The sequence below is a fragment of the Aedes albopictus genome, chromosome 3 (assembly GCF_035046485.1).
Source record: "Aedes albopictus strain Foshan chromosome 3, AalbF5, whole genome shotgun sequence".
Lineage (NCBI taxonomy): Eukaryota > Metazoa > Arthropoda > Insecta > Diptera > Culicidae > Aedes > Aedes albopictus.
In genome coordinates this window covers 52,201,137-52,226,239 of record NC_085138.1, presented here as the reverse complement: position 1 = coordinate 52,226,239, position 25,103 = coordinate 52,201,137, and the positions used below count along the sequence as shown (strand labels likewise).

Below are 25,103 nucleotides of genomic sequence, written 5' to 3'. Positions count from 1 at the left end.
ATTCCTCCAGGAACTCCTCCGGGATTCCTCCAGGAACTCCTCCGGGTTTCTCTTTGCTTCTTGGCGTGAATTCCTCACTGAGACAAAGCCTGCCTCTCAGCTTGTTCTATGAGCACTTCCAATGTTATTTACGTAGAGCTTCCTCTGCCACAAATTAAATCTTAATGCAATCAAGTACACGGTGATACCCATCACAAACAATTTCCATAGTTTCGAGCATTCTTTAGGTAATGAAATATTCATACTCGATAGCCAAACCGCAAAAGTGCACTCACTAATTCTCCCTCCCGTTTTTCTCCCCATTTCATCCAATTTTCTAGGTCATCGCCCGGAAGCAGCGTGATATCTCGGGCATCGTCTGTCCTTTTGAACCATCACTACTGCCAAAACCACGTTAAATCCCAGCCGCATCGTCGTGAAAAAATCACCCACCGAATGATGTGTTGGAGCTCTTCGCGCTGCTACATATGAACCTCTACCATTACCCAACCGCAGCCACACCTTCATCTCAAACCCCTTTACGATAGGCCACAGCCGGGTGAGGCGGGCGTGCGTTGTCGGCGGTCGTGCCCACGACTATGCTCATCCTTTTTGACGCCCGCAGTCGAAGGCGCACCAGTAGCAGCAGCAGCAGCAGCAGTGGCGAAAATAATGATGAAAAATTTATGGAAAAAGTGTTGCAAGCGGAAAGTGTCGAGCGGTGCTTATGAATAATTTTCGTCTGTTCGGTGGTCGAAGACTCTGTCTCTCACGTTAGAGCTGGTGGTACTGTTCGCGTTCGTTAGTCGTTCGTTCGGTCGATGCGTGGTATTTCGACTTTCAACGGCGGGAACTACATCGAGGCTCAAAAGTCGGAAAACTAGTTTGAACGGATCGCGCGGGGAAAGCGTGGAAAACCGGTGGAAACGTGTGTATGTGTGTGCAGAGCTGTGCTTGTGCGTTTTGGGAAAGTTCCAAGCCGTGGTCCGCGTCAGTGAGGTTTACGGAAAAGGGAAGAAAAACGACGTTATGATTTCATCAGCTCAGTTGTTATTCCTGTGTGATTGATTTTGTGGATGACGGTGCAGTTTTTACGTGATACTATACAGGTAGGTTTCAATTAGTGTGGTTTGCTTTCATGTTGTGTGAACATGTTAGATTTCGATCATCTGATAGTGTCATTTGCCGCTCGTTGGTCATTTCAGTTATTTTCTTCTCAAAAGCATATGCTGTTTGACTCGTTTGACTTTTTTCCGTTGATTTGCATGTTGGGCTCTAGAATGTATGTAAAAAAAACCACGTGGCAAAAAATTTGATTGACCCATTTCTTATTTCATGCTATGTAAATAAGCATTACACTGGTGAAACTTTCAGATTAAATTTGATAACATTTCAATGGCGCAATACACATTTAAATGTTTATACGAGATTCCAGAGGGAATCTCCACAAGATTCCGGAGGGAATCTCCATGAGATTCCGGAGGGAATCTCCACGAGATTCCGGAGGGAATCTCCACGAGATTCCGGAGAGAATCCACGAGATTCCGGAGAGAATCCACGAGATTCTAGGGGGAATCTCCACGAGATTCCAGGGGGAATCTCCACGAGATTCTAGGGGGAATTTCCACGGATTCCAGGGGGATCTCCACGAGATTCCAGGGGGAATCTCCACGAGATTCCAGGGGGAATCTCCACGAGATTCAAGGGGGAATCTCCACGAGATTCAAGGGGGAATCTCCACGAGATTCCAGAGGGAATCTCCACGAGATTCCAGAGGGAATCTCCACGAGATTCCAGAGGGAATCTCCACGAGATTCCAGAGGGAATCTCCACGAGATTCCAGAGGGAATCTCCACGAGATTCCAGAGGGAATCTCCACGAGATTCCAGAGGAAATCTCCACGAGGTTCCAGAGGGAATCTCCACGAGATTTCAGAGGGAATCTCCACGAGATTTCAGAGGGAATCTCCACGAGATTCCAGAGGGAATCTCCACGAGATGCCAGAGGAAATCTCCACGAGATTCCAGAGGGAATCTCCACGAGATTTCAGAAAGATATTCCACGAGATTCCAGAGGGTATATCCACAAGATTTCAGAGGGAATCTCTATGAGATTCCAGAGGGAATCTTCACGAGATTCCAGAGGGAATCTCCACGATATTCTAGAGCGAATCTCCACGATATTCCAGAGGGAATCTCCACGATTTTCTAGAGAGAATCTCCACGATATACCAGAAGGAATAATCTCCACGATATTCCAGAGGGAATCTCCACGATATTCCAGAGGGAATCTCCACGAGATTCCAGAGAGAATCTGCCTGAGATTCCAGAGGGAATCTCCACGAGATTTCAGAGAGATATTCCACGAGATTCCAGAGGGTATATCCACAAGATTTCAGAGGGAATCTCTACGAGATTCCAGAGGGAATCTTCACGAGATTCCAGAGGGAATCTCCACGATATTCTAGAGGGAATCTCCACGATATTCCAGAGGGAATCTCCACGATTTTCTAGAGAGAATCTCCACGATATACCAGAAGGAATAATCTCCACGATATTCCAGAGGGAATCTCCACGATATTCCAGAGGGAATCTCCACGAGATTCCAGAGAGAATCTGCACGAGATTCCAGAGGGAATCTCCACGAGATTTCAGAGAGATATTCCACGAGATTCCAGAGGGTATATCCACAAGATTTCAGAGGGAATCTCTACGAGATTCCAGAGGGAATCTTCACGAGATTCCAGAGGGAATCTCCACGATATTCTAGAGGGAATCTCCACGATATTCCAGAGGGAATCTCCACGATTTTCTAGAGAGAATCTCCACGATATACCAGAAGGAATAATCTCCACGATATTCCAGAGGGAATCTCCACGATATTCCAGAGGAAATCTCCACGAGATTCCAGAGAGAATCTGCACGAGATTCCAGAGGGAATCTCCACGAGATTTCAGAGAGATATTCCACGAGATTCCAGAGGGAATATCCACAAGATTTCAGAGGGAATCTCTACGAGGTTCCAGAGGAAATCTCCACGTGACCCACCAGAAGGAATCTCCACGATATTCCAGAGGGAATCTCCACGAGATTCCAGAGAGAATCTGCACGAGATTCCAGAGGAAATCTTCACGAGATTCCAGAGGGATTCTCCACGAGATTCCAGAGGGAATTTCCACGAGATTCCAGAGGGAATTTCCACGACGTATTTTTGTTCGAGCATAAACTTGGTGACTGTTCGAGCCCGTATGAAGATGATCATCAATATTAACTTCTTTTCTCGATCAGCCTAGATAGCTGTGTAGTGGTAAGAGTCAAACTAAACAGGTGACCCCTAATTCATGGTGTGATGCGGCTTTATGCTTACCGTGCCTAGGAATGAATGGCTAGGGGGGTCTAATAAAAACCTAATCGCAAACGGAGCCTGTGGAGTACCAGGGCGCCCTCCACAGTATTTTGCCCTTACTGCGCTAACCGGAGCCATAGTGCAGTGGACCTTGTATTTCTCCGAGACAATCGGCTGCCCTTCTTTAGTCTCACTTGAGGCTGAATAAGGGCGGGATTATGAAGATGTTGTTAATTAGTTTAAATTTTCACTTATATGGTTTGTGATAATGCGATTTACACAGTGTATTCTGTGTATCCTCGCCTTTGGCGTTTTCCAATCGATATCAATCTGGTTTTATTGCTGCTGTTCTTTGTTGTGCTGTTATTGCGAAGAGCAGGGTTGTGCAGTTTCAGGAGGGTCAATGTCGAATGACACTGGCTCTAACCATCACTTCATACGACAAATGCAGTCCATCAAAACATAATCGATTCACGCAAAAGCCACTCAAGCCAACCCTCGTTCAATGCAGAGTCAACAACATCCAACAGCAGCGATCGTCTCTTGTTTTCGAACCACACGATGAAACACCGAAGCGAGTTTTTGTTCTACGCTTTGCATTCTATTCATAGGGCGTGCTATGTTTGTGTTTGCTGCGCCATGCAATACTACTTAACATATTGACCCTCATCCTGGCATTTTCAGACGAGAGTCTCCCAGCAGTGAGTGACATAGCTCTGCGTCGGAACGACGGTTAAGAAGTGTTCGGTTACTCAAGAGATTTGCAGAGAAAGAGCGTGGCGGCGGCAGCCACCGTATCAATGCGTTCGTCTCGAATGTGTTCGATAGCAACATAGAGACGGTCGGCTGTAGCGTTGATGGAGGAAGAAGGGCAATGTTGATGTTGCGGCTTTTTTGTGTTATGATGGTGATAATGCACAAGACTGGCGAAGAGTTCAATCTTACCTTGTTTGGGTAGTGGCTACGGTTAGGATAGCTCAGATCAATCTTCAGCATAAAAGAGTAGCAACAATCAATCTTTGCAGACTTATGCAAAATGGTCCAAGAACCTGACTTTCGTAAGGGAAATTTCTATTTAGGAAACCTTGTGAACCCGATGTTTACTACTTTAAGTAAACATGAAATGGCAAACTCGCGTGTCATGCCTCGAGCCTGTGTGCTTGTCAACAACGCAATATTTGCTACACTCATCTCTGAACTAACCACCAAGGCCTACAGGAAAGCTCTCCAGTCTGCTGAACGATCCGGCTGGAAAAACCTTTGTACAAATGTTTCCAGTTTGAGTGAAGTCAGTCGGCCAAACAAAATCCTTGCGAAATCTAAGGATTTCCGAGTGAACCAACCTCGTTTGCCAAATGGAGATCTGACTTCCTCTGATGAGGAAGTTCTGGAATGCTTATTCAGCACACACTTCCCTGGATATGTGTGGATATTACATCTTCGGATGAACCTGGTGTCTTTTCTTGTAGTTACGATTCCCTGGCTTCGGCTCGGAGTATTGTAACTATAGAATAGATTGAGTGGGCACTTAATAGCTTTGCTACTTTCAAATCTCCTGGGGCAGATGAGATTTATCCAATTTTGCTTCAGAAGGGATTTGATTATTTCAAACATGTTTTGAAGCAACTACTTGTTTGCAGTTTTGCTACAGGGTATATTCCCAAATCTTGGCGGGATATTACTGTGAAGATTATTCCGAAAGTGGGTCGTGCATCGTATGAAGAAACAAAGAGTTTCAGACCTATCAGTTTGACCTCTTTTCTTCTGAAATACTTAGAACGCATTGTGGATCATCACATCCGTGATGTTCATCTGGCCAACGTGCCTCTTCATGTGAACTTAGATATCGTGGGTGCCTTTGACAATGTGCCTTTCGATGCCATATTGGAAGCCGCACGGAGTCATGGTATATCTCCAATGATTTCCAATTGGATTCATCAAATGCTCAAAAACCGATATCTCTTCTCTAGCAGGGATTAGGAAATTGAGTGTTTGTGGATGCCCCCTAGGGGGAGTCTTGTCACCGCTTATGTGGAATCTCGTAGCAGATACGTTATTGAGGCAACTCAATAATAGCGGTTTTCCTACTTATGGTTTTGTCGACGACTACCTAGCATTGTTAGTCGGTATGTGCATCAGCACCCTTTTCGACCTGATGCAAAACGCCCTTCAGGTAGTTGAGGGTTGGTGTCGCCAATATGGCCTTTCGGTTAATCCGAGTAAAACATCTTTTGTTCTTTTTACGGAAAGGCGAAACCGTAATTCCGTTCGACCTTTGCGTCTCTTTGATTCTGAAATCGATGTGACTGAACAGGTAAAGTACGTTGGAGTCATTCTTGATTCCAAGCTTTCCTGGACACCTCACATTGAGTTCAGAATCAAGAAAGTTTGTATTTCCTTCGGGCAATGCCGGCGAACCTTTGGTACAACTTGAGGTCTAAACCCCAAGTATATCAAATGGATCTACACAACTGTTGTTCGGCCAATATTGGCTTATGGATGCCTTGTGTGGTGGCAAAAGGGCGAAATGAGGACGATCCAATCAAAGTTAGGCCATCTCCAAAGGATGTGCTTAATGGCGATGTCTGGAGCGTTCTCTTCAACTCCCACGGCACCGCTCGAAGTTCTCTTTGACGTTGCCCACTACACATTCATCTCAAACAAGAAGCACTTTCTTGCACTTACCGTCTACGGGTACTCGGTCTACGGGAGAAAACTCCTGTGAACCGCACATCAACACACACCTCGTTGTTTCCACTTTTGGTGAATTGGGACAAATTTGTCTTTTTTTTATTCCTAACCACTTAACCTATTCTACAGCTCTACTATCCACTAGGGCACTACGTGAGCGATTTCAAATGGCGGCTGCACTTAGGGGCTGTCCATAAACCACGTGGTCAATTTTTTGGGATTTTTCAAATACTCCCCCCCCCCCATGACCACGTGGTTTATGGACAGCCCCTTACACTTTGTACAGCGCCTAAATGTATTCATTTAAATTCTTATTCTACTATATCGAACTGGTTTGTGCTGCTTTCACTTTTCTACCCTGTCCTTGGTAGAATGATCAGTACGATGATGAAATGATGTGTGACTGTTGTTCCTTTTCCAGTCCGATTGGGGGTTGTCCATTATGGGTTGCCGTTCGCCGATAACCAATTATCCGGGTCCGTTTGAGCTATGAGAGCTCAGAAGAGAGTCAAGTGCCAGCCGCTCTCGGGGGAAAGAGCAACTGACGAAGTGCCGGGGCTGGGATCGAACCCATGACCATCTGCTGCGCCACGGGCCCCGGACAAATTTGTCCTTGCTCCAAGTGATCTTACAATTGTTTGTAATTTCCCATAGGACATTTTCCACGAAATTCCCTTTCCGGGAAGAGTGGACATCTGGATATCTGGAAAGAAGTATTTCAGACGGCATCGTATGTTTTACTGATGGCTCCCTTCTGGAAGGTCGAGCAGGTGCGCTGGTGTTTATTCTCGTGAGCTAAGGCTATATCAGTCATACTCACTTGGTAGACACTTCACCGTTTTTCACGCCGAAATATTTGCTCTTATGTGCGAAGTGCAATCAGCACTTCAGCAGCACGTAACGGGCAAAGTAGTATACTTCTGTTCAGATAGCCAGGCTACTATTAAAGCACTTGCTTCGGCTAACTCCAGGTCGAAGATAGTTCTCGCTTGTCGAACTCAAATCGAGGAGTTGAATTCAGCAAACGCTGTTCACCTTGTATGGGTACCTGACCATTCTTCCATCGCTGGAAATGAATTGGCTGATGAGTTAGCTCGCACTGGAGCATCACATAACTTCATTGGCCCTGAGCCAGCTATTCCGGTATCCAAGTGTTGGGTAAAGCTTCAGATTCACACCTGGGCTGCCACTCAGCACAAACAATACTGGAATAGTTTGGAGTCATGTCGTCAAACAAAATTGTATTGTACTGAGCCATCTCTAGGGGTTGCACAGTATCTAACAAATCTGCCAAAGCAGAATTGCAGCATGCTGGTCAAAGCATTGACTGGCCACTGCCGACTCAGCTATCACATGGCAAATATTCAGCAAGCTGATTCATTTGCATGTGATAGCTGTGAATCCGATTATGGAACTTCGTATCATTTGATATGTAACTGTCCAGTTTTTCTGCAACTGCGTTTCCGAGTATTCGGTAAACATTTATTAAGTGAAACTGACTTCAGAGACCTGAATATTCAGGATGTTCTGTTGTTCTTAATCCGCTGTGGTAAAGAGCTATAGGCTCTCTTTCGCTTTATGCGTTATTACAGTGCTCTTTTCAGGGCGCTGTTTGAACCCATTGTGGTACGCTTATGCGTTATGTCGTTTTCGTTTTTGCGGTGGAGCTACACCGGTGCAGCACTTTTGCACCGAAAGTGTTCGTTTTTGATTTTCGTGCTGCACCGGTGTAGCACTTTTTCTGCACCGCTCAGCACTCAAAAATTCGAGAGTGTAGCGGGTGTACACCGTGTGTACCAATCAACGATTGCAAAGTTGTAAATATTTTGGTTTTTATTCACGCACACCAATGCAACTGCACCGAAAATGTTCGGTTTTGCAGTGAAAACTGTAGCACGAAGCGGTGTAGCACCGCCACAAAAACGAAAACGACATTAGTACTCTCTTCCAGGGTATTTTTCCTATTTCCCTACCTGTCCTTATCCCCATCCTTATCCTTATTTTCTTCCATTTCCCTCAGGTACATGATGAAATAGGCTATTATTTTGGCGGTGGCACAAATGTCTCAAATGGAGGATAACATGCCTCTGGAGCCGGCCTTCTTATACCTGATATGCGTAGAACAATTTTTTTCACCATTTATGGTCCTCCATCACCCTTCAAAAAGTTTGCACTCACGAACACACCCTGTACTGGGGCAGTCTCCATTGGTGGCGACGAGGTACACTTAAATCCTTACCACACGATTTCGACGTATTTTTGTTCGAGCATAAACGTCTGTTTCTGTGCTATTATTGTAAAAATGTCTAAAATACTCCCTATAATAAATTTCGAAGTAAATTTTTTAGGAACTCTGGAAGCCATCAAATGGAAGGTGTTGTATAAGTATTTTTGAAAGGAATCCGTGGAAGACTTTGAGAGCAAAAGTTTTTGGAGATTTTTTTAAGGTATCCTTGGACCATTTTCGGAAGGAATCCAAGGGAGGTTTTGGAAAGGCTTTCGGAAATAATCTTGTGGGTAATTTTTCAAAGCAAGCTATGATTTGTTTCTGAAAAAAAAACCCTCTAATCTCCGAGGCAGAATTAAAATTTTGATGAAGAGTTTTTCAGGGAATCACCGGGAAAATTTCTGAAGATATCCAATGATGGTTTTCTTAATGAATTCAAAAATAGTGTTTTCAAGGAATCTTTGAAGCAATCCATACACGGTCTTCTAGAATAATATACTGAAAAATGATGGAGGAAAAGCTGGTCAAATATGTAAATTATTCCCTATCAGAAACTTAAGAAATCTCCGAAGAAAATTGAAAATGTTCGTAGGCGGTTTTCCTTCAAATTCCTGAGGCCGAAGAAGAAGATGATTTTTCTTATAATTTGAGAAAACGCAACATTCTGAATATGGCACAGGTAAATTTCCTTGTATTGATAAGGAAGCAAATAAGAGACTCTCCCGACCTTCCAAAATCACAAAGCTGCTTTTTATTCTACACTTACAAATGGAAGCGGAAACATAAAATTAAATTATCAGAAAGGAAGATTATCTAGGTGAGAGCAAGCAAAAATCGAAAAAATCACATTGATGATTTTTATGTATCCAGTAGGGCGGAAACAATTCCAAGTTTCACTGAGAAGCTCTTTTATTACATGTACGGAAGTGAAAAATGTGAAATAAATACATAGGCTTTTTTCCTACATTTTCAACGGCGCTCATAATGGAAGATAAAAGTTGTTGCTTTTTTTTTATTTCAAGAGCTGGTTACTCAGTAAATACTTTGGAGTAAACTTGATGATACCACGACCCTAAAGCTAACCTACTGATGATATCGATCTCATCCAAAAACCTTGGAGCATGTGTCGAGAGTCGATGGTCCCGTTTCGCGCTCTAATGGCTCTTCTTCTTTGAGGCGGAACGTTCCTACTGGGATAAAGCTTGCTTCTCAGCTGTGTGTTAGTGTTCTACGAGCACTTCAACCATTATAAACTGGGAGCTTTCTCTGACAATGACCATTTTGCATGTGTATATCAGTGGCAGGAACGAAAATACTCAATGCTCAAGAAACTCAAGCAAATGTACTTTACGAAAAGATCCTGAAACGAGATGGAGTCGAACCCCGCAGCCTCAGCATGGTCATATAGCTATGGCTATAGAGACCCCTAAAAAAACGTCCAAATACAATGTTGAAAAACAAATTCAAGACCACATCACTCTGCTTCAATCAGTCCAAGGTTACGAATAATGATGATATCTCATCCGCAACTCGTACACTTGAATTCAATCTATCCAGAGTTCCATGAATCGGCCTTATCAGTTTCGTCGGAAAGCCAGAGTCTACTATTATCTGCCAAGCCTCGCCTTTTTTTCACTGCATCCTCACGAAAATCAGCCTGGTATTTGTCAACGAAGAATTCATGCAACGGCCTCAATCGGTAAACAGATTGCGTTCCATAATTTTGTATTATTCTTGGAAAATCTTATTATTTTTTTCTTAATTGCTTAGTTAGACGCTATGTATCAAGAGGTCTAAGTAGACATCCATAATTAACTACATAATCTACGTTATAAATACTCACAACTCATAAAGCTTTTTATTTTCTATCTCTCCCGCAGATTTGATAACCGCAGGGCAACTGTTTCACAAAACCCACTCGCCGCACATTGCTCTGGCACGGAATAATGAAGATTTGAAACGATTTCAATTTGCTTCCATTCTGCTCGGCAACAAAAGCATCAAACTGAGCGGGGTAAAAAGTGAACAAATCGATTTCCAATATAGCAGCGAAGAGACCGTGCAGCTTTGCCCCCTCGCCGTATAAAACAACGGATTCACTCTTTTGCACTGCGGTAGGACTTGCTGCTCGTTGTCGTCGTCCGTGTGGTCGTGGTCGTCCGGGGCGGGAGTGTGTTGAAAGCTTCCTGTGAACAAAAAGCAAAGATACTAAAACAAATCACGGCCATTTGTCTGAGTTTCCCGGTGCGGTGGTGGCTGCTGCTACGGGGTGTCGTCGTAGGGGAGATTGTAAAAAGCTAGCGAAGCGGCAAATTGCAAAAAAGCATCATCTGCCGACCTTGTGCGTTCACGATTCGGAAGCGCGGTTGGGAGTGTTTCGAGTGAAATATCAAAATAAATACGAGGTCATAAATTTCGACGCAAAAACTGGGGAACTTTTCGGAAGCAAAAAGCTTTGGTTGGATCGAGGAGAAACTTCAAGAAGCAAAATTGTAAATTATCGATTTCGATAAACAAATCATAACACCGTTAGAATGAGACTAGAAAGGCTAGGAAAGATGGAAATTTACGGCTGTGGCAGCAGTGGGACGGAGAGCGGGGATCAAACCACTAGGGAGCATCCGGCATCCGGTGCTCAGGGTCAGTGTTGGCCCGGATGTAGAACGACCGCACAGAGCTCGAATGAGGTCAACCACAGCAGTAACTACCATGGTAACAGCACCACCGATCGTAATATACTACTGCTGGTGGGCGGCGGTGTTGCAAATGATGGCGATGACCATAATAGTGGTGGCGGTCTTTATGATGACGGAAGTAGCCGGAGTCCATTGGTCACAGAAGCAGCTGGGTCGTCGTATTTGCAGCCCAGTAGCGATGCCACCACCTCCCGATGCACAATCATCACCGCCAACAGTAGGAGTAGAAGCAGTGGCAGTAGAAAAATAGGATCCCATCTGCGAATGCTGACGTTTATTGCCCTGGTGTTGCTGACTCAATTGTCTGTAAATATTAGTATAGGTAAGTGACAGATTGGAATTTATTGCGTAGGATATTGAGGATTAGCAGGGATAGGAAGGAGAAGTATTTGGTATATGTCAATTCATATTTATGGGTGATGACATACAATTAGAGGAATTATGAGGGAAATTATTTTAATTGGCAGGGTTAATTGTATGTAATATGTTTTATGAATGTCTCAGCAAAATATAAGAGTATGTGACAGCTATCTTATTAGCATTCTTTCAATTTATAATGTTCTAAAAAGAATAAATTTGTCAATCCTTTGATGTGCTTTGAAAGCAATAATATAAATTTCATGATGTCTACTGTTTATTAGTTCTTATCCTTTGGACAATAAAAATGCTTATTTGGAAATGTCAATTTCTTGATTTTGCTTTGGTTGGCCAAGCCATGTGGGAATGTTGAAAATGCTTTGACATCCATGAGCACAACAGAGTGCTCGATGAACATATTGAGATTTCAATTATGAAAAGAAATCCACGTACTCCGGTGAGACTTGAACTCAGGACTCCCAATTCGCTAGATGGGCGCTTCTATTCCTTCAAGCTACGGAGTCACTCGACCATCTCCGTCGCCAGTAGGCCCAGAACAGAACTCGATTCCACAATCTACATGGTTATCTTCTTTTCACAATCCAAACCTCCTACGGATGGGATTAGATGAACATCTTACACATACACTGTTGTGCACGAAGCACTTGACAATTAGAAATAAAATAATGTCCTCTCCCGCTTTGACACACATGTAAGCCAATCCACTGAAATCAACAAGATTCCGCGGTAATCAATCATAAAGACTGGAACGCGCAAATTTTGGTCATACATTTTTTTTTCATAACTTTAGACTGCGTACAACAAAATAGCTGATTTTTGGACCAGTAATGGTATGGTACATTGTATTTAGCTTATACCATAAAATTTACATCAAAATCGGTTAAGTGTTTGCGGAGATATTGTTGAATCCTGAGATCTGCAATTTTTGGTGTACGCAGTCTAAAATTATGAAAAAAAAATGTATGACCAAAATTTGCGCCAGTCTTTAATCAGAACCATTTTGCTTGCCAGTTATTTATGAATCCGCAGAACAATTGTGCCAAAATGCCAACTTTGGTTGGCTGTTTTACTGCACAGGTTTTTAATCCAATTTCAACTAGTTCTCGTCCCTCTGAACAATTTTTCTGCCGACACCATCTGTCGTCTGTTGTGATCTACGTCCTCTTGTACCACACGAATATCTAGGATAGGATGCGTCACGTCGTTAGCCAATTCCAGACCAATTGGCTGTCAAACGGAGACCAGTCGCTGATTGGTCGAAATTTATATCTGTTTACTGCAATAAAATCGCTTTGTCGTTGGTTTGGCCGTGTTGCTGGTTTGCTTGTTTGGCATTTGATACTAATTTTTAAAAACATTGTATTTTATTATTCATACTTTATCTCCTTAAATATGACAGCATTCAAATGTACATCAATCTTAATACATCGACATTCCAAACTAAAAATATAACTGATGGCACTTTTTTGTGTGGTAGTAAAATCGAATTTTCTCGGTGCAGTTGTCCCGGAACACGAGGTAACATAGAAAGTTGTCCTTTCAAACCATTCTTGATTTCTATTCACTAACTTTTCACAAAACTATCCCGTTTTCTAACAATTGATGTTTTTCGCGATTTTTCCATACGATTTGACAGTTCTTGACTACCATGATTTCGTGAGCTTGAGGTGAGAATTTGAGAAAGTTGAAAACCGAGAGTAGCACAGACGATGCATTGTCCGCCGGGCTGTTAGCGCTGGAAACTAGATGCTATAAAAGTTCTTGCATGCAATTTTTACTGCTGACGCCGACTGGGAGCAATCAATAAAAATGTAAACAGCAATCCTTCCATTGACTCGGACGCCTGAACATTGATTCAAAAACCATTGGTTTGATATGAAATCAATTGGATTTCTGATATGATTCGCTATAAATGAAAGAATTGAAATGCATTTTCATCTTCGACGAAATCGAACGGAAAAATAACAAGGCAGGCTAATTTCTGTTGTCACATCCTATCCTAGACGAATGTGTTGTAAGCACCCTGCTTAGGGTGCCATACACTTATATGAAAAACAAAAATTTTGAAAAAATGCCAAGTTTTAACTCCTGAATCGGTTGTTTTGGACTCCCAGAAGCTCTGAAATAAGTATTCTCCCGGGTTATCTTCCAGGAATTCCTCCAGAGATAATTTCAGAAATGGCTTCTGGATTTTTTCCAGGAATCCCTCCAGAAAATTGACAAGAATTTCTTCAAGGAATCTCTTTTGAACATTCCTCCAGAGATTTGCTTAAAAATTCGTTCAGGAGTTCTTTCTACAATTCTTTCAGTATTTTTGCGTTTTCTTTTACGATACGAATTGCTAAAAAAATACAGGACGAATTTCTGCAACAAGTCATGCAAGGAATTCCAAAAGATATATCTGACGGAACCCCAGGAGCAATTTCTAAGAAAAATTCTTGTATGAATTTATGCAGGAATCTCTGAAGAAATTTGAAGTAATTGTTGGTGGAACCCTTGAAAGATTTTCTGAAGGAGTTTCTGTTGGAATTTTGAAGAAACTTTAAGAAAAAATTCTGAATAACTACATGATAGAACTTTTTAACCAACCATTTGCTGAAATACCTGAAGACATCCCAAGAAAAAATCCTCCAAAAGAATCTATGAAGAAGTCTCTGGAGATGTTTTTGAATAAATCATTGAACAAATTTAAGAAGGAATTCAAGCAGGAATTTCTGAAACAATCTGTAGAGTTTTTTTAGGAGAAATCTCCAGTACAATCCCTATAAAAATAAAATAAAATGTTTTTGTATGAATCTCTGGAGGAATATCTGGAGGAATCTCATGAAAGTTCTTGGAGAAATATCATATGAACTTCATGAGAACCTCAGGAAACCTTTTGATGAATATAAACCAAAATTCCAGGAAACATCCTCTCTTAAAGTTCATGGAGGATTTTTTGGAAGTATTCCTGAAGAAATCTGTGAGAGTCTTTCCTCAAGAAGTCCTGTATGAATACCAGCAGAAACTTCTATATCTAAACATTCGTAAAAAAATATTGAGATATGTCTTAAGTATTTCCTGAACCCCTAGGAAATATTGCAGAATAAATTCCTTAAAAAGTCCAATGAGAACTTCTTGGAGTTTTCCAGAAAGTGCCGGAGAAATTTCTGGAATAAATCTTGAAGGAATCACTGTATGGATTCTGGATTTTTTTTTGATGAATCCTAGAAGAAATTCCGCAACACATTCATGTGGGGATTTTCAATAGTATGCCTGGAGCAATTCCTAAACATATCCCTGGCGAACTTATTGAAAAAAGGTCTGTAAGAATTTTTAAAGCAATCTTCGGAAAATTTAACCTCTGAAAGAATTTATGAAAGAATCTTCGGAAAAATTTCTAATGGAATTTCTGTAGAAAACCCTCAGGATTTTCTACATGAATCCCTAGAAGAAATTTTAAGACAGTTTCAGAATGAACCCATGAATATCTAGCCAAAGAAATTTTTGGAAAAGTTCTTGTGTCCCTGGAAGAAGGACCTTAAGAAACCACTGAAGAAATTCTGAAGGAAACTATGGTAAGACTGAATTCATGGAGTAATTTATAGAAGTATCCATGCAACAATTCATCAAATATTTATTAAAACAATTCTTGAACAAATTTCTAAAGGAATCCCTGGAAGAGCTTCTTAAGGAAACTATGAACGAATCTCTGAAGAAGTCTGTGGAAAATTTTCTAAAAGTTCTTGGAAGATGTTCTGAAAGATTTTTCAAAACGAATCTGTGGAAGACTTTCTAAATGGATTTCCTGGAAAATTCTAATCCAATGGATGTTTTATAAAGGAGTTTATTGCGCAAAGCGCTCTTTAGATTCTTTATTATTGAGCACCCCTATGTATCTCATATGACAAAAGCTGTGCTGCTAATAATACTTCTATCAGTATGTGATAATAGTGAGGAGGTGACGGTTGTCTTCCATAAAGTTACCGAATTTGTAAGTGCTACTTTGTATTTTATTGTGTTTGTTTAGCTCAATAAAACATATTTACAGCTTTGCAGCAGATTCAACAACAATCAGTGTTTTGCTTTAACGATATTCGCTAAAAGAGTCGGTTCACCAATGCCTCTTCGCAACAGAGTTCTTAAATTAATTACTTGGGTAATTTATGAAAAACTTTGGGAACAATCTTGGAAGAAACTATGAACGTTCTAAAAAAGATTGTCTGGAGGAATGTCTGTAGATATCCTTTGATGATTTCCTTAATGTATCATTTGATAATTTTTGGAAGGAATTTCTCAAGCAATTTTTAATTCCTTCAAAAACAAAATAATCTGAGAAAATATCCATTTGGAGAAATTTCTGAAGCAAGGGTTTCTTTCAGAAATTCTTTCTGGCATTACTTCAGAAATTACTTATGAGATTTTTGTAACCTATTGTGTTCTGTTCTGTACAAGAAATTCTTCTTAGAATTTCTTCAAAAGCATCCCCAGCAGTTCTTCTATGGATTGCTTCAGCATTTTTTTTTTTTTAGAGAAACCCTTCAGACATTTATTCAGGATTTCCTTCAATAATTCCTCCACTTCTTTTGAATGTTATTTTTTGCAGGAATGGCTGTCGAAACTGTTCAAAAATTCCACTTGGGTTTCCTTCGAAATTTCTTCAAGAGTGTCTTTCAGAAATCTTTTCAGGATTTTTTTCTCGAGATTACTTTCAAAGATCCTCCGGCAGTTTCTAATGACATTTTTTAAGCAATTCCTACAAAGATATTGTTTCAGAGAATCCCTCCAGAAAATTTTCAAGAAGTTTCTCTATGAACATCCTAGCCATACGATCTCCTAAGGATACCTACAGAAAATTCTGCAGAATTTCTTTTAGATATTTCTCTAGGAATTCCTTCAAAAATTTCTCCTGGAATATGTGTACAATTTCTGCTCAAACTTAAAAAAAAATCCCTGGGAATATCTACTAAGACATCCTGGGAGAAGTTTGAGACGACACCAAAGGAGAAATTTAAAAAGGAACGATTTATGGAGGAATATTTGGAAAAAAAAACTGAAAGAATTATTGCTTAAATCCTTAGCTGAATTTCCCGAATGATTTTTATCCCTTTCGGAACGCAGTACGAAAAAATGAAATCTCCATACAAATGGCTCGACTTTGGCTCTCCAGAACTCTAAGATTTCCCAACAAAACAACAACCATTTTTCCTTATTCTAAAAAACAACTCTAAAAAACAACAAAACTTTTTCATATTTTACGGGTTTTGTCCAGTTTTTGTTTACCTTGTTGTGGTAAATCCCACAGGAAACGTAAACAAAAGCTTGTTTACACACATACAAGTTTAAGTAATGGCTGCATTATGGAAACAGTTTACATTACTCAAAACAAAGTCTAAACAGATGAAAAAAATATGGAAACCTGTTACCGCTCAATAGCACAATTGAACTGGTTCGTCACGAAAGGGATATACAAGATATAACTGAAGGAATTCCTGAAGAAATTTCAGCAGGAATCCGAGAGGAAATTTGAAGCTTTTTCTGTTGAAATCTCTAGTTCAATTACTTTAGAAATCTTTAGAGGCTATTTTTGGAAGAATCCCTGGAGGAATGTCTGTAGAAATTGCTGAAGGAAAGCCTGGAGAAACTTTTGGTGAAATTCGTAAACGAATATTTTGCTTCTCACTTACTATCAGTCCTGAGCACCCACGGTGATGCCGTGGGCTGAAAACTAATTCATTGAATAAATAAAAATAATTCTTGAATTTATTATTCTTCTTATAAAGCTACTGGAAACATTTCTGGGAGAACTCATGGAGTGAACGTATTTTTAAAGTTATTTCTTTCGTAATATATTGAGAAACACCTGGGAAAACGTCTGCAGGAATTCTGGACAAATCTCTTTGAAAATTTCCAAAATAATTATTAAAGAAAATTAAAGGACCATTTTTATGCATTGCATTTGCAACTTCTGAATGAATTCCTTGATGGTCTCGTAAAGAAAATCCTGAAGCAATTTTTGGTTTGATACATGGAGGAATACAAGGAGGATCTCTTCCATATTTCAATGTTTGAGAGTCTGCAGGTATCTGGATGAACCTTAGATGAAATTCCTGGAGACATTTCTGTGGGAACTTTCATTGTAATCCTTACGAAAATCTCTGGAAGAAACTGCTGGAACATTTTTTGAGAGAATTTGTGAAGTAATATCGGGCAGAGCTTTATAAGATACTAGCTGTCCCGGCAAACTTTGTCTTGCCGTCTTGTGGTGGTTTGACAACTGTTGAGCTCAAAAAAGCACCGCACTCTAGATTGATCTAATTTTCGATCGTGTTGATTTCCTTCCCAGCTCAAGAAAAATCAGAACTTTATCAATTTTCTTACTTTTCCAGTTGATATTCATAACTTTTTGTACATATAAACACAGCCACCACGAATACGAACTGAACCGCGCGAGAGTTATGCTGATCGGTTCATCCGTTCTTGAGTTTTGTTGCCTCAAAGGAACTTCAAACTCATTTTTATATAAATAGACTAGCTGTCCTGGCAAACGTCGTACTGCCTGCCTACTGTGTTTTTTGATGTACAGTTCCATAGGGACGTCCCCCGCAAAGTCATCTGTATGGGAGTACCCCGTTCCAGAGACCGGAGAGGTCCCGCACCAAGCTAAGAACCTTCCCCGGCCCCAAAAATACCCACATACAAAATTTCACACCGATCGGTTCAGTAGTTTTCGAATCCATAACGATCAGACAGACAGACAGACTTTCTGTCTGTCTGTCTGTCTGTCTGTCTGTCTGACCGTTATGGATTCGAAAACATTTTTATATTTATAGATACATACACTAAAAAAATCGTTAATGAAAAAGTATCTTAAAAAGACTGAAAAATGACTTTAGGAACCCCTGGAAAAATTCTACAGAAACTGCTGAAGATTTTCCTGGAAGAAATCACGGAAGATTTTATAATTGAATTCTTTGAGTAACTTCTGAAGAAAATCGAAGATTGGTTTTAAAAAGAATTTCTGAAGGAAACTCTGGATTTTTTTTCAAGAAATTCATTCAAGAATTTGTGAACAACACATGGAAGAAAATTCCTTTTGAGTCCATGGTGGATTATCATAAGGAATCACTAAATGGAGTTATAAAGGAAACCGTTGAGAAATTTCTGAAGGAATTCTGTATTGTTGTTTCTCCGAAGGCAATGTTTTGAGAATTTCAAAAAGATTCCATGGAGGAATTTATTAGGCAACCGATGCATCGGATCCATCGCGATGGAAGGATTCCCAAAGATTTTTTGGATAAATTCTTCTAGGACCCTCTTGAGGAACTTCTAAAAAAAAAAAACTTTGGAGAACTGTATAAAGGAATTTGTGTTTTTTTTAAATAATCCTAGATTACTTTTGGAATTCATGGAAGATTATATGAATAAGTTCTTGGATAGAATTCTGATAGATTTCGGGTGCATTTTCAAAGGATTCTCTGGAAGATTTTTTAAAGGATTTCTCAAAGAAATCGCTGGAAAGATTTCTTAAAGATTCCTTGGAAGATCTTCTGTAGGAATCGTTGAAGGAATTTCTGACGAAATTCATGGATTTTTTTTTTCAATGAATCCTTTGAGAAACTTGTAGAGGTGCTCCCGATAATTTTCTCAATAAAGCATATCTGAAGAAATTTATCAAACAATGTATAAAGAAATACATGCAAGATTTGCTAAATTGGTATAGAAACAGATTGTGGATTTTTTGAAGAAATAACAAAAAAAAATTACGAATAAATCATACAAAGATTTTTGTATGGAGCCGTAAAAAAACTCCTGGAGGACTTTATGGAGGAATCCCTTAAAAAATGAATTCTTGTGTGAGCGCAAATAATGGGCGATTTACTCATATCCTGAAGATTGAACGAAAATTCTCAATTCTAGAAAAAAGTTTTTATCACTTATGGTGGCGCATGTTCACAAAGTAATGTATAAGGGCGCAACATTATTTCAGTAACAAATTTTGAAAACGACGTATAATCAATGCTACACCATAGATTATACGTCGTTTTCAAAATTTGTTACTGATTTTATCTGAAAAGCTAGTTACTCAGTGAGTAACCTCGATGACCCCACTGTCATGTGCTTCCTAGTTCTCCTCGAGCATGGTCTGAATGTAATCTTCGACATAATTAACTTGACTTTCCCAGCGTAGAGAAATTCTCTGTCTGAAGAGTCTGAATGATGTTTGTTTTCTGCGGTCGACTTTCTCAGGAAATTAAGTGGATTTCCACTTGACAAAGGCATGACGTTGATTTTTTCATCTCTTTTCCCGTAAAAAGTCGAAGTAATTTCATTAAAAATTTAGGTTGGGCAATTATATCAGTTACGGTTGGATGATATTGTGTGCTTTCCACAGAAACGAAATAAATCCGGAGTTTTGCGCGAAATCATAAGTACAAATCTAACAATTGCGAAAGAGAAGAACGAACTCCGAAATAAATGAAACATCTCGACGAGCCTCACCAGAAGTGGACTGTCCACAAAGGAATGAAGCACTTTTTCCCGTCTGCCCGCCTGGGACCGCACTCGTCCCCGGCGCGTCGTCCGTACCGTAGGCGCTTGAAGCGAGATATCTCTCGGACGGAAAAGACCGCGCAAATGATATTATCCTTTTAAGCATTTTTGACCACATTCTAAGGCCACTGAAAAGTGGAAAAAATCTCCCTCTTTCGGCTCCTTTCATCCGAACAAAACGCTTTTTTGTGCAGCACCCTTCAGGCACAAGAAGGATTCTCAACCAAAAAGGAGAAAAAATGGAAAATTTCCTGAAGCCCAAGTTCTGAGAACAAGAAAAAAAAAGATATTTCATTTTAATTTTGCTCTTCGCTGCACGCTGCTACGTGAAGAAGCATTCTTTTTTTTTCGTTCGGAAATGGCCTCGTTCGAGTTTCGTCAGCCAGCCGTTTCGATATCAACGCTGTATTTTATTTGGTGCTATCTCGTCGGTCGTCGGTGAAAGGGGTGTGCCTAAGAAGATTCCAATCGGTTTTACTGCTGCTGGCGGCCTTGGTTGCCGCTGCTGCTGTTGCTGATGGTGAAAGCCGACATTTTTCGGAGGGTGTTAAATTTCGAGCATTTTTCATCTGCAAATTTCGGGGGTCACCCAACTTATGACGATGGTGCTTTTATTGTATACCATTTCAATATATTGAATTTATTTAAATTTAAATTGGGAAATTGCTGGCTTGAGTATTATGGACCGCTTGTAGATGCTAATTCAGCTTTAGCTTGATAAAGCTGATGTTATAACTATCGAACTTTATGACGACCTGTAAAAATGTGCGTTCATCGAAAAGAACGACTTCAGTACAGCAAGACTCTATAAGCAACACGATTACTGGTACTCCTTGGAATGTGATGGAATACTACAACCGATGACAAAGACCGCTAGCTGGTAGTACAGCCTAGGTACAGTTGTCCTTCTGACTTCTGACATCTAGATTGAGGAGGTACGTCCTGAGCGTCCATTTACCAAGAAGGTGCGGCTTCAAGAGCGTCTGTTCTGGCATCCAGCAGCTGAGTGAGAAATACTGCATGACGCGCAGCTAAATCCAAGGTAGTAGCCCCATCAGCGTTGGTCGTCCCAGTGTTAGTTGAGACGCTAAACAGAACTGGCAGGATGGCTCTCCGGCGAGACAGGGGTATTGACGTGGGCCAATAATTCACCCGTAAATATTTCACTCACTCGTACACGACCTTCCTCGCAAGGTTCTGGATGCTTGATGACCAAAACTTCCCTGGAACGCTAGTTATCATCAGCTGTGGTCCACCATGTAGTAATCGATGGTGACAATTAATCAAAATAAGCTTTGTTGGCAGATGGCGACTGTCCGGAATCGTTGGATGTCTACGGCCACGTGAAACCGGAGTGTATGCAAGCCAGCCACCAACGCATAGTATATATTCCATCGATCATCACGGGGTGTCAATTTTGCAACTTTGAATTTGGTCTCACCTTGTTCTTTGCTGCAATGCCTGCCAAGTCGAGCGGAAAGCATTCTGGCAGGGCTAACTGTACCAAAGCTAACAGCACTGAATTATGCTTTTCTGCTGTCAACGACCCCTTCATCCTCTGTTGACCACTCCCCTGTTCTCTGACAATTGATAACAAAACGACGTATCCAGGCGATCAGACGAACGGCGGATGCAGCGAGCACGATCAGAGGAAGAGCGAAACGAACGGCGGGTGGTGTTCGCCGCTGCAAAAGCCGCGCTTAAGACCGAGATAAGAGCAAGCAAAAAGGCCTGCTTTGAGGGTCTCTGTCATAGTGCCAATCCCAAGTGACAATTTCATTGCTGATTGGGTTTGTTTGATTTTTATTAGGGTTTTATTACAGCAATAATTAAAACTCGAAGTTTTATGACTGCTTTTATGAAAACCATTGATAAAATGTTTTATAGTATACTTGAAGATATCCATAAAGACAGATTTCAAGAGTAAACAAAACTTTCCGATTTGTAAACCTTCTGGCAATCATTATTACCACAATAAAACTGTTAAAACTCTCAACAGATGGCGATCCGTTCGATTAGTAACGACATCTGTTGGTGGAAAAGCAGAACTACGACATTTCTAGGTTTATTGCGGCTATCATAAAAGTAAACTTGCTTTCGTTTTATTTTCGCTGATTATGGTGGTCGCCATATTGAATAATTAGCTAACGTGAATGGAAAATAGTAAATTTTGCTCAAATTAGCAATGATATGATAGTTTGCCACCATTTCCATAACATACTTACATAAATAAACTCTCTCTGCTGAGTTTTCTTGTGATTCGAAATAGTTTTACAAAATAAACAAATTGATTTACTTCATTCCAAGATAATAATATTCTCTATTTTTGAAGCGCTATGATTCTGCCACCCCAATATTCACGGTAAAATTGAATGCGCATAAGCCTACCAACACAATAACAACTGAAATATTATGTACTTTGAAATGACCGCTTCTACTAACGAATGATGTATCGTCCTGAACTTTACGTGCCATCGAAGCAGCTTCTCTGCATCTTGAACTGTCATAGTTTTTGTTGAAAAAAAAAACAACAACAATCGAGAATGGGAAATTTTTCTACTAACCTCTCCGAGAGTGGTCCACTTAGCCGGAAGATGCTCTTAATGAGGTTATCAAGAGGTTTTGATGTATAAATCAGTTTTATGGCAAGTTTTATAAAATGGGTCATGAAGATCTCTTGTAGAGCCGAACAAAACTTAAAATGTTACTTGGGATACGAACCCGTGGGGTGACGCCTACAGGATCGTTATGGCCAAGACAAGAGGTGTGATGGCTCCTACAGAGCAATCTCCAGAGATGTTGGAGGGGATCATTGGAGGACTTTTTTCGCGTCATGATCCTAGTCCTTGGCCTCCTTTCGTAGGACAGCCGGGGACTGGGGCTGGCGATGAGGAGAGGGTCACCGATGTGGAACTTGCGGGGATAGCTAAGTCCCTTAGCGTAGGTAAGGCCCCAGGTCCGGATGGAGTTCTGAACCTGGCCTTAAAAGTAGCTATTGCAGAGGCTCCCGAGATGTTCAGGTCTGCTATGCAGAAATGTCTGGACGAGGGAGTTTTCCCAGAAGCTTGGAAGAGGCAGAGCCTGGTACTATTGCAAAAGGCGGGGAAACCACCCGGAGACCCGTCGGCATATAGACCAATATGCTTGATTGACACGGCGGGGAAGGTGCTCGAAAAGATCATCCTCAATAGAATGTTGAGGTTCACTGAGGGCGAAAATGGTCTTTCGAGCAACCAGTACGGCTTCCGGAAGGGGAGGTCCACCGTAGACGCTATCTTGTCGGTTACAAAAACCGCCGAGAAAGCACTCGAGCCTAAGAGGAGGGGAATCCGCTTCTGCGCGGTAGTGACTCTGGATGATAGGAATGCGTTTAATAACGCCAGCTGGTCTGCTATTGCCGATGCGGTCTTGCGTCTGGGGATACCGGAGTACGTGTACAAGATTCTCGAAAGCTACTTTCAGAATCGCGTACTAGTTTACGACACGGAGGTGGGTCGGAAGTGCTTTCACATAACCTCAGGAGTCCCGCAAGGTTCCATCCTGGCTCCGGTGTTATGGAATGTCATGTACGACGAGGTGTTGAGGTTAGAGTACCCAGTGGGAGTGGTGATTGTCAGATTTGCCGACGACATTACGCTCGAAGTCTACGGTGAAACGATCGAGGAGGTGAAGTTGACTACCGACCACTCGATCAAGGTTGTGGAGGCGTGGATGCTGTTCAGGAAACTAGAGCTGGCTCACCACTAGACAGAGGTGACGGTTGTTAACAACCGGAAGTCGGAGCAGCAGACGGAGATCAATGTAGGAGAGTGCACTATCCTGTCAAAGCACTTGGGCGTCATGATCGACGATAAGCTTACCTCCGGTAGCCACGTCGATTATGCCTGTAAAAGAGCCTCCATAGCTATTGCGGCACTGTCCCGGATGATGTCCAATAGCTCTGCGGTGTACGCCAGTAAGCGCAAGCTTCTGGCTTGTGTTGCTACGTCCAAACTTAGGTATGGCGGCCCGGCGTGGGGCACCACGCTAAGTACTGAATGCTACCGACGGAAGCTGGAAAGTACTTACAGGCTTATGTGCCTGAGGGTTGCGAGCGCGTACCGTACCGTGTCAAACGACGCTCTCTGCGTCATTACTGGTATGGTGCCTATCAGCATTCTTATCAGTGAGAACATGGAGTGCTTCGAAATGCGCGGCACAAGAGGCATACGCAGGACTGCCAGGATGGCCATTTTGTTCGTGTGCCCGCGTTTTCGCACAATGCGTGACCGCATGCTTGCCACATGCGGGGAGGACACAACTCCGGACAATTTGGTCCAGAGGATGTGTAGGGATGAGGTTAGCTGGAACGCCGTTTCAACAGCTATCACCCATATCGTCTGGGAGCTACAGAGGAGGTGGCGCGTGGACTCGGAGAATGGCTAGTCCAGATGCAGTACAAGAGGTGGTCCAGGGGTTCGAAGTCGGCTTCATAGGTCATACCGGTGCCCTGCGGTCGAGATCGACCCTTACAGCGATTAAGTGGCCGCGGAGAGGAAGTCCCGGTAGTGGTGCTGTCGTGGCGTCTGGGTTGGATCTGAGCCCGCGGTTGGAAAGGGGTCCCCGGCAAGGGTCGGGGCAGACCCTGCTGTCAGCAACCTTCTGGTGCAGCTGATAGGGCCTGAAGGGTAGTGATACCCTTGCCTTCAACAGGTCAGATCGGGTTGCACGTGGGCATCAGTTCTTGATGTCTGCAAAGCAGTTGGGCGCGGGTGGGGTTGACCCTACCCGCCTTCCGAGGACAAAGGGAGTGGCGAGGACCATCCGGGATACTGGCCATGCGCCAGCATGCTACCATGATGGACTCTCCAGAGCGAGTCGTCGATGTTCGTTGCTGCTAGGCTACGCAGCTAACCTTGAGGGTGCGATGTGCACTAGCCCCTCTCTGAAGCAATACCTTCTTGGTGGTTAGGAATGTGTTTAAGTGGGTCGAGGAGAGATTAGTCCTGGCTTTTACTAGTGTTGTAGAAGACGTCCTTAACCACACACTACCCTAACCTTCCTGTTAGGGTGTCTGTTGTCCGGAATTTAACAATCGTCGAATTCGCCCGAAAGAAGGAAGTTGCTGCTATCCCCAGACAGCTAAAAACGGATTCGTAGAGATAGCCGACTCTATACGAGGCGTAGATTGCTTCTTCTTTCTTCGGCTGAGATCTTGATTTGAGCATCACCAGGTTCATCGTTATTTCTCCGTGCATGTTCACATATCGTAAATA

General features: G+C 41.8%; 1 protein-coding gene across 2 annotated transcripts in view; it reads left to right on the top strand.

Moving 5' to 3' along the window:
* Positions 1 to 25,103, top strand: part of LOC109398757 (neural cell adhesion molecule 2) — a 642,607-nt gene that overhangs the window by 233,139 nt on the left and 384,365 nt on the right. For both annotated transcript variants that reach the window (XM_029870566.2, XM_029870573.2), the window contains exons 2-3: positions 321 to 1,088; positions 10,123 to 11,260. In XM_029870566.2, the coding sequence (XP_029726426.1) occupies positions 10,777 to 11,260 (484 nt within the window). In that variant the 5' untranslated portion in view covers positions 321 to 1,088; positions 10,123 to 10,776. The remainder of the gene's footprint in view (positions 1 to 320; positions 1,089 to 10,122; positions 11,261 to 25,103) is intronic.